The sequence below is a fragment of the Elaeis guineensis genome, chromosome 6 (genome assembly GCF_000442705.2).
Source record: "Elaeis guineensis isolate ETL-2024a chromosome 6, EG11, whole genome shotgun sequence".
Taxonomy (NCBI): domain Eukaryota; kingdom Viridiplantae; phylum Streptophyta; class Magnoliopsida; order Arecales; family Arecaceae; genus Elaeis; species Elaeis guineensis.
The window spans coordinates 12,024,285-12,035,284 of NC_025998.2; the positions used below are offsets into that span (position 1 = coordinate 12,024,285).

The 11,000-nt window shown below is 33.9% G+C and overlaps 1 protein-coding gene and 1 non-coding gene across 2 annotated transcripts; one reads left to right on the top strand and one right to left on the bottom strand.

The window, feature by feature from the left end:
* Nucleotides 1-3,350: 3,350 nt before the first annotated feature.
* Nucleotides 3,351-6,594, top strand: LOC140851006 (GDSL esterase/lipase At4g10955-like). The gene is made up of 2 exons (XM_073259191.1): nt 3,351-3,825; nt 5,379-6,594. Exons 1-2 carry the CDS (start codon nt 3,662-3,664, stop codon nt 6,373-6,375), a joined length of 1,161 nt encoding a protein of 386 aa, XP_073115292.1. The 5' UTR covers nt 3,351-3,661; the 3' UTR covers nt 6,376-6,594.
* A 2,481-nt stretch (nt 6,595-9,075) lies between these two features.
* TRNAR-ACG (transfer RNA arginine (anticodon ACG)) lies at nt 9,076-9,148 on the bottom strand. Its single transcript has one exon. It is a non-coding gene; the product is annotated as a tRNA-Arg (tRNA).
* Nucleotides 9,149-11,000: the final 1,852 nt, after the last annotated feature.

Sequence of the window (11,000 nt, forward strand, 5' to 3'; positions counted from 1 at the left end):
AAATCCCAAACGAAAACTCGTTCAAATGGAATTACATGGCATTTTGTGTTGGGTAATTCTAGACTTCTAGTTCTTGGTATGATATGTTTAGCATTGGTGGCCTGAGACATGCTTTTAGAGGCAGTGTGCATGCGCGCGCGCGCGCGCACACGGAGACGCACATACACACGCACATACAGGGCACTGATGATGGTCCGAGCTATTAAATATAATTTACTTTCTTTAAATTACTTATATATAAAAAATTATATAATTTAAAATATCTAATTAATGCGTTGAGTGATTAAAATATTATTTAAAACATCCTTTTTGACCGTTTGATACATAGGTTAGCGGTTTGTGATTTTGATTTATATAATTAATTCAGAGGTAATAGGTTGTATTCAACTCCAACCCTTATTTTTTCATCAGAACTGATGAAACCGGCTAGATCCTAGTTCATGAAAATATAATTGAATGAATATGGAGACTTTGTTCGCTAGGTTAATGTTAAACAATTCAACAATCTGCAATTAAGTAGGTTGGAATAAATCTATTCCTGGAATTTATAAAAAATATTATAAAATAAAAATATGTAAGATATATACATATATACACATACCTACATACATACATGCATACACAACATAGTAGTTGGTGGCCGCATCTAGGCTTGAAACTAGAGCAAGCTGAACCAAATTAAGACTTGCTCATTTATAGATAAATATCATGAAAAAATTGATTATTTTTTTCACTTATCAATTTATTTTTATTTTTTATATTTTTAAAAATAGTGGATAAGTTATTTTTCATTAGTAACATTTATCCATCAAATGGAGAAAAGTCTTATCCATCTAGAGGGTGGTTAAATCATTTTCTCTTCAATCATGAAAATAATCTTTTTAATTCATTCCTAATATATCCTTAATCTTATAATAATAATAATATAATATAGTAAATAATAATATAATATAACAATATATTATGATATATTATCATAATATTATAATAATATATAACAATAAAATAAAATAAAATATTAATATATTATGATATAATATTATATTATAATATATTATTATAATAACATAATATAATATATCATGTTATACTATTATATATAATAATATTTATATAATAAAGTATATTATGAAAAATATGGATAAATCTTAGATGTTTATTCCAAAATTAGTAATATAAAATAATGTGTGTAACAGATTTTCAAATCATTTTTCAATACGTAAAAAAATATAAATAAATTATTTTTTTTAAATATTATTTGAAAAGTATTTATCTAAAAAAATATAAATTTTTGAATAAATTTTTTATTTTCAAAGTAATAGGAATGTTTAAACTTAGAGAACTTTACTACTCTTGGTTGCTGCGGTTTTTAAAACTTGCAAATAAAATGAGAACAGAAAACACATCCAACAGCTTCCACGAATCACATCAAAATCTCCTGGCCTGTGGGGAGCTGATATATGGTAAAGCTGAATTAGCTGCTTGAAATGTAATGATTTGAAGATTCGCTTGGTTGGAGTATTTCCGATTACAATATAATCTGATAATTTTAAAAAATTATTTATATAAAAAATATTATAGATGAAAATAAATTTGATCATGTTTAGTTGAGAGAAAAATTATTCAATGAAATAGCATTGGCAAAAGTCATTATATTTTTTTTGGTAAGAAAAAAGTTATTATATTTGATAGAAAATAATCTCATACCAGCATATTACAAAAATTTCAACAATATTTTAAAAAAAATAAGTAATGGTTATTTTTTTATTCATTCTATTTCAAGATATGCGATATGGATCCGAATGTATCAATTCAGTATCGATAAATGATATGAGAGTATACTGAAATTTGGTACATTGAACTGGATTCTATATTAAGTATGCCGACACAATCACAGGGTGGCACTAATATGGAACCTGATATCTAAACAGGATATCTTGATTCTTTTATTGACCATTTATGACTTGCTTACATGAAGACCGTCGATATTGATTATTTTTAAATATTAAAATATATTTATATAAGTTAGTAAATATTTTTAAATTAATTATATATTTTAAAAAATATAAATTTTCTTATAATAAACTATTTATTATTTTAATGATTGTAAATAGTCAATAAATATATCATAGTAATAATAAATAATATATAATTAATAGTTTCATTAAAGTTGGTATTTTTGATTAACATATTAATGACCAGTATATTTATTAAATATGATAATAAATATATTAATTATTAAAATATATAATAAAAAATTTACATTAATTTTAATATTAATATAAATAAACTAAAATAAATATATAATTACACTATATTAATATATGCATAATATATATTAATAATACATTATAAAGATATATTATATCATTTTAAAAATATATTTAGTAATAGATATATTTAATAATATTTATTATATATGATTTTAACATAATATAAGTGGAGGTATTTCTATTAAGAATTGATAATTGCAGCTTACAACTACTCAATGATTTAGGACTCGTTTGGTTTGGGGGAAGAATTTTTTTTTCTCTATAATATTACTTCTGAGAAGTTAATTTTTAGAAATATGATATATAGAAAAGTGATTTTGACATATTTTGATATCTTATATCTGCTTCGGCATTATTTTTTTGAAAAAAACTATATAAAACATCTATTATATTCTTCATCTAATGAAAATCCATATCCAATTTTATATATTACAATAGTTTGCAAATAAAAAATTATGATCATAAGTTATGATAGAGGAGAATTTAGAATATTGTGACGATAGAAATATTCATTCTAGTCGTAGATTTTGGATAATTTAAAAAAATATTTTTAAAAAAATCTCAATTTTATCCCATAAGAAAGTAAAAATCTATATTCTATATTAATTTTTTTATAAAATATAAAAAATTTATTATTATTAAATTTTTTTAATATTTTTTTTCTAAAAACTTCAACTAAATAAGAAATATTTATTCTACTTCCGGTGGAGTGTTGGCCATAATTTTCCGCTTCCAATTCCCACAAACTAAATGAGCCTGTAAAAAATACCAGGTATTTATTGTTCTTTCCCGACCGATCGTTTATTTTATCGTATTTTTTATTTTTATATCAAATATAATGATTTGACATTAAATTTATTTTTTCATCCCATATTATCCCAACCAAACGACGCCGAGTGTACTCTGGGCCGATCGTTAAATTTATCTGACAATAAATTAAATGGGCCTCTAAAAAATGCCTGGTATTTATTGTTCTTTTTTGACCAATCATTTTTTTGATCGTATTCCTTATTTTTATATCAAGTATAATGATTTGACATTAAATTTATTTTTCCCTCTCATATTATCCCAACCAAGCGGACGCCGAGTTTATTCTGGACGCTCCGCTTCCAGATTTGGCCGTTGGAAGCGCGGTCTGCGCAGCATTCAAAGCATCCAACCCAACGAATCGTATACCAAAGGAAAAAAAGAAGCCCTTCATCTGATTCTTCCCCTTTTTATATTCCATTCATCGCTCTCCCTCTCTGTCCGATGCTTTATTATCTGCTACGTGCTCTGCTTTTTATCCCCTCTTTCTCTAGAAAGGCCTGCAAGAATTGATAAGGAGAAGTCTAAGGGAACGACGAGGAGATAGGAAGAGGGGAGGGGTGGGTTCTCTGGAAGAATTGATGCCGAAGGGTCCTCTGGAAGCGAATGGAGGAGGAGGAGGAGAAGGAGAAGGGAAGAGGAGTGAGGTTCCGGAGGTGGTGGCGGGCCATCCTTACGATTTCCATGTGTCGGGCCCTCGCAATCTCTCCTCTCCCAACTGGAGAGATCTCATCCGCTCCAGCTGGTTCGTTTTTCTACTCTCTCTCTCGACATGTATCAACCTTTTTCTCTGTCTTCTCTAGTTGATTCAATGAATGTTCTTGTGGCTGATAGGGTTTTGGCGAAAACCCTATCAAGAATCCCATGATGATGAGTTTTCTGAGTAGTTTAGGGTTTTTGTTCTCTGAAACCATTTTTTTATGGTTGATGGAGTCAGAAACCTGTTTATTTTGACATGTTTGGTATCTTCGGACTAAGGGCGCACGGTATGAGTTGTTTGTTGGGAATCTTCTTGTGGGTTCTCGCTGAGAAAAGGAGAACAGAGAATTACGAAGGTCCAGGTTTTGATGGGGTTTGTTAGAAAGTTTTGATAAACATCTTAGATTAATGCCCTGCATGTATCTGTTTCCGTGTATTCTCCAGAATCCAAGTCATTAGCCGCAGAAATTGAAGATTTACCTGCATTATTGGGGGAGCATTGTATTTTAAGCAAACACGAAGGGGTGAACATAGTTGAGGAAAGAGAGCTATAGGATAGGATACAAATTTTGTCTTTACTACTTACTAAATGAATTATCAGATTTTCTTTTTAGCACATTCATGCAGACCATTGTCCGTTTGATGAAACTAAATGACAAAGTAAGCTCAAAGATTCAAGTTGTTTCAGACATGAATGTATAAGGAGATTATAATCCTAAATGTTCATCAGTTGTATGCATACTACATATGGTAACTTATAAATCTCTATCCTATTAGGTGTTAGATGAATGTATTCATGTTAGTGAAATTTGGTCGGAGCATCTGGAAGAATTTAACATTGTTATGCTTGAAAGCAACTCGATTATAATCAGTTCCAGCTCTGGTGATTAGGACTCAAGTTTTGAATTATTCATTCTGGGATATATATATATATAGATGCACCCACATGAACGAGAAACTTATCCACAGAAGTGGCTGATCCAAACCAAAGTAGTTCAGTTTAATGTTTCATTTAGTCAAAGTAGTTCAGAAGAGGATTGAAAACTAGAAGTTCCAATTTTCTTTAGGTTCATGTCATAGTAGAAATATTAAATATCTGAGAAGGATCACATTAGCATCCTATGTTTTTTCTTTATTCCTAATCTAATAATTTGAACCACTAGCAAGAGAAATTGGATGCATTTTATAATAATGAATGAACAGTGTAGAGACGAAAGTGAATGAGATAAAGTACCTTATACTTGCAAATGACCATCATCTTTGTTTGCAGTACATGCACAAACTTCTTGTTCAGTTGATGAAATCAGTAAACAGGTACAATAAAATGTTCATATTTTTAAGTCTAAGCATAAATCAAATGCTTAGTGATTAAGTAATTTGAAATGATGTTAAATATTCTAAATTACATTTGCACACTTGTGCTCATCAATATCTATTGTCTCTTTCGTCAATTTGAATTTATTGAGAATATCTAGGGGCTGTCCATTTGGTTGAGGATCTAAGGTTACTCAGTTTACACTTCAGTTGGTTCTGGTTTTGCTGTCTTAGACTAAACGGTTTGTGACACATGAAATACATAACTCTCTGTTGGGGTTTCAGGAGGGATCCAAATTACAGGAGGACTGTGATAGCATGTTTTGTACAGGCAGTCTATTTGCTAGAGCTAGACAGACAAGAAAAAAGAACCGAAGAAGATGGTCTTGCTCTAAAATGGTGGAAGCCCTTCAATTACAAGCTGACAAAGACCTTGGTGGATGAGAGGGATGGCTCTATTTATGGTGCTGTTCTAGAGTGGGACCGCTCTGCTGCTCTATCTCATTTCATATTTCTGCGACCAACTGGGGCACCAAAGGCTGTCCTTGCACTTAGGGGAACACTACTGAAGAGCCCAACCATTAGGAGAGATATAGAGGATGATCTCCGCTTCTTGGCCTGGGAAAGCTTGAAAGGTTCAGTTAGGTTTCATGGGGCTTTGGAAGCACTGAAAACAGTGGCTGACAGGTTTGGCAGCAAGAATGTGTGCATCGGTGGCCATTCCTTGGGAGCTGGTTTTGCTCTCCAAGTGGGCAAAGCACTGGCCAAGCAAGGGGTGTTTGTGGAGTGCCATTTGTTTAATCCACCTTCTGTTTCACTGGCCATGGGTGTGAGAATCATCAGCGAGAAGGCTGGCTTTCTCTGGAAGAAAATTAAGGCGAGGTTGCCTTCGAAGCCTGAAGTTTTGCCTGAGAGTGAGGAGGACAAGGATTCTGGAAATGAAGAAAAGAAATTACATGCAGAGATAAAGAAATGGGTACCGAATTTGTATGTAAATAATAGTGATTACATTTGTTACTATTACATTGATTCTACTGGCACTGCTGTTGCTACCAGTGGTAGTACAAAAGAGACAAATACAAATGGTGGGAATGGAGATATAGCAGCAAAGCTTTTTGTGATGTCCAAGGGGCCAAAGAAGTTTCTTGAAGCTCATGGGTTGGAGCAATGGTGGGCTGATGATATGGAGCTCCAACAAGCCCTCCAACACAGCAACCTCATAAACCAGCAGCTAAGGTCTTTATATGCAATGCCACCAACCCTACCTCCTGGGAAGGCATAGTAGGAGCTACTGCCAGGGTCTCTAGAATTTTCTTCCCCTTGCATATCCAGTTCTCATAGTATGTCATCCTCTTCTTGAGTATGGTTCAAATAACTTGCTATTTGTACCCTTTTTCCTTTCATAAGCATAGTCATTCACTTGTTATCTGCTCTCTTAATTAGATGCAAAAGATCAATGTAGTCAGTCTGGTGCAAGTTAATAAGAAGGAATTTTCACCCATCTGACTTTTGTTAGCTTTCAAGAAAGCAACAAACAAAATAAAGGTTTTACAAAGGGAGGGACCCCCTTTCCCCCCATTTTTTTTTTAAATTCTAAGAGAAGGTTTCACTCGTGGTTTGTCATACCGCCTCATATCACTCAATATGGAGAGTATGGTACCATGCTGGTCCTGAATTGATATGATGTCTCATACCGTACTGACATTTGATACATTATCTCGTACTGTACCGAATCACGTACTGACACTATTATAAGATGGTATCAGTACGAGGTCCAATACTGAGATGGCAAATCTTGATTTCACTTGTTACTTTACTAGTAAACTTGCTCAAAAATTACTTCTTTTTTCCGCCATTGTTAAATACCATTTTGCTTTTGGCACTCTTCTCTTGAGCATCTATAAATTATTTTGCCTCAGACTTGTGTTTGATAGAAGAAATGTTGTTTGAAAATGATGTGTTATGTTGGTATAAACAAGGAAATTGTGAAATCACCAGAAGAGGAACATTCATGGTGGAATGCTGGCACATATGAATGTGCAATATAATATAGTATTCTGTGTATTGAAATGGACATTGTTAATGGACGACAATAATATGTTGGAGGTCACAATGAATAAGATATTCTCACCATAGAGCAGTAGTTAGATTACCAAGTGCGGGAATGGCGTCTAAGTTATTTTTGAATCAGTAACATTACTTTTAGCATGGTAAGGATCGTAAGTTTAGAAATTTTGAACTGTGATCGAAGTGCTATGGTGCAAGGTTCATTTGGAAATTTTGATAAGTTCTGAGAAGACAATAAAATGGACAAGAAGTTAGAAAACACTAATAACATTCTGCAATATCAAGTTTGCTTTCTGTCCAAAAATATGAGTGAACAATCAATAAGAATATAACAAGTCATTGGGCCTGTAATCCAAGCACTAAATTACATAGTGGGATGCTGTAGTTGAGGGAAAAAAAGGTCTTGATTAAGAATGACAAAAATGTGTAAAAGGAAAGCAGCACTGTTAGATTGCTTTCAACCGGTACAAATGACTTTTAGCACTATAAGGATGTAATTATTTGGACAGTTAGCTTTTTTGTGATCCTGGAGAAAGAATGCAGAGTGGGATGCCTAAGTAGAAACTTTTTATAAATGTTCAAATGTTGGATATTAGGTAGTGTTGTGCACACATGTCAAGGGTCGTCGGAGGCGCCATCTCGGACTTCACGAAGTATTGTCCGCTTTGGGACGGCGCGTGCCCGCTACTGGGATCACGATCACCGCCTCTCACGGTTTTGTCCTTCGGCATGCGTAGCGGGCAAAAGGCGTCTCGTGAGGGATTGCGTGCTCGTATCCCACTTAAGCACATGCACACACCAGAGTTGTCCGATGTGGGACTATTAAGGGAGGTCCCCCCACAGCCTGCCCACAACAGATAGTAAACACAATATATAATATGCAGAGATCTCTCAATATGTAGATTGTACGAATTCAGCATGATTAATTTGACATCCAATCTAATAGCTGAAAATCTTGAATTCTTTGTTCTATATAGCCCTCGAACTACTACATTTTGTTTTATTTACATTTTATGAGTCTTGTAACTGTAGTTTTTACTTTGTATCTTGTAGGACATGTTTAGCACCGACAACTATGTCTGCTCTACCATGTTGTTTGCCTCACAAAAATGGCGGCAACTCCTTCAAGATTTCTTGTCATTCTGATTCAACTCATGTTGTAGAGATCTCATTCCTAGTATCTGAATTTTACTGGGATTTCAGGTTGATGATTGCTAGTTTTCTAGTTTGCAATGGTTTCCTGATTGTCTCAGGATCAAATTGACCGAAGTTTTTCAACCTAACAAACCAGAAATTTACAATTGTCAAGCCAAGTACCGTTCCAAATAGAAGCCAGTGGTGAGTAAGTATACATGAGTGCAAGCTCTGATTTCTAATCATAATAATGTTGGCCTCAAAGGTTCATGCTACACCCCTTAAAGTTGTGACGTGACAGACTTCTAGCAGCAATCTTATCGTCTGATAACTGGAATGGATCTTAAAAATCGAGACTTGAACATTCTTTCGGTTCAAGTGGTATTCTCTTCAAGAAACTTCCGGAAAGAAAGAAATCTGAATGATGGCCTCCGTCAAGAAATCCAAATCCAAAAAATGATGATCGCAGAAATTTCAAAATACATCTGCCCATAATGCGATAGATCATTGTCAAATTGATGAAACCAAAGGAATAAAAAATAAAAATCAAGCAGTTTTCACTCCTTTTCATTTCAAAAGATTACAATGTTATATCAACAAGAAATAAAGCAAAAATATCCAAAAAAAATCTTTTAGCAAAGGATGATTGTACCAAAAGGAAAAAAACGGAAAAGGATTATTGGCATAAACTATACCAGGCCGAAAGAATAAGTTAAAGAATAAAGCAAAAAAATTTAAAATTTAAAATAACAATTAAGGCAACTGAAGAGCCGCCCGCAAGCGACTCCGCTGGGGATCGAACCCAGAATCTCTGGTTCCGTAGACCAGCGCCTTATCCATTGGGCCACGGAGTCTTGGGTTGCAAAACGGTCGACCGTTATAATCCAGGAAGTTTTTTTTTTTTTTTTGGTGAACGGCCTCCTCCGGCACATCAAAATAGATAGACCCATTGCAGCTGGGTGGAGTTTGGGTGTCGAAGAGCATGTGGAGCCAGACGTTGGTGTCGACAAGGCTTGCAGCTGGGGGAATAGGCGAGGGGCAGTGCCCGAGACGGGAGAAGGAGAGTAAGGGGTGCCTCCACCTCATTGGAGAGGACGGTGGTGGTGGCCACCTCGCTTAGGGACACCTTGGAGAGGATGGAGTGGACGGTTTCGTCTCTCAAGTCAAATGGCTCATTTGGTCATCCTCTTGCTCGTTTACCGCGCTATTCTTTTCAACGGTGGGATCTTTGCTTTGAGGGCCAGGAGGATCCTCTGGCTCCGTATTCCTTCTCCCTTCTTCAAGAAGAGTGCGGTTTTATCCACCTTGGAATACGAAGTATTCTCCTTTCCCGCCAATATGGTTTGGTGTCGAGAACTCCTTCCCGCCAGAACTAGAATTGTCCATAACCTTTTGCCATACCACCTAACATTTGCCTGTCCTAGAAATTATTAGTTTGTTACTTTGTTTCCAGAGACATGAAAGAGAAAGCTGAATTAACAAATAATTGCTGTTATTTATGTTGATAAAAAATAACAGAGGAGACTCATTTTACGGATATTTTGGTATTATTGGAATCTAATCAAATTGCAAAACAAAATTTAAGAACAAATCTAAATAAGTGATGCGTTGGTGGGATTGGCGCGTAGGTCGTGTTCTAATTGGGTGCAAATTCATATACGAAATAATGTCCAGTGTTACTATTTTTATTGGATGTCATCCATTCTTTTCTAAGCTATTAATCCAAAAATCTTTGTGAGTTGCCCTTGAAAATCAAAGTTAGCTTCCTAAAATTTTTGCCTCCAGCAACTTTTACAACCAAGGCATGTAGCTCTTCACTCCTAGATATTATGCATGTAATATACTTAGTGAGCTCTTGTTGTTGGCAACATTGAGAATTTTATGCTAGGATCTATTTATAATTATACTTAATTGTGATTAGAGTGAACAGCCATGGTCCTTCTTCATTCTTATAGAGGGATTTGTTTTTCAAAGGTGCTGGTGTTAAATTTTTAGATTATTTGCCTTGGATGTTGGTGTACAAGCACTCATATATTAGGAATTGCTGATTTTTTAGGATGGTTTGTTGGAGGTATTTGCTCTTTCTTCTTTTTTCCTTGAGAAAAAAAGAGATGCCTATCTTTTTTTTTTTTTTTTTTGAGAAAAAGAGATATTTATCATTTTAATAGTTTCCATCAAATAACAATAGAAACAATTTCATTATGATCATGTAGTGTATATTCGCCAGTGATCATTGATGAACTAGTACGAGAATGCAATGCATATGGATGGAGGAGGAACAACTATAATTTCATCATCTAAATATGTTGATGAATGTAATGTTGTCTTGGATGGATGCACTTTTCTTTCTTAAAACTGAAGAATTGAATTAGGCAGATGTGATTGTTGAAGAAAGGATGCATACATAATACAATACAAACTTAAGACTATTTAATTGCTAATAGAGGTTGAAGACATTTTTTTAATCATAATATCATAATTCCATAAGAAATGACATGCACATCATTTGAAAAACTAATGCATATCTTATGAGTGTTCAAATTCAAGTGTGATTATTACCTTTTATGAATAGGGTTCTAATTATTAACCCATCTCTCTAGGCAAAGGCATAGCTTCTTTTGAATTTCAAAGTTGTCTACAGTAAACTCATTATACTAAGTCCAAATATGGCCATATAGCCAAACATATATCCAAACCCATATTCTT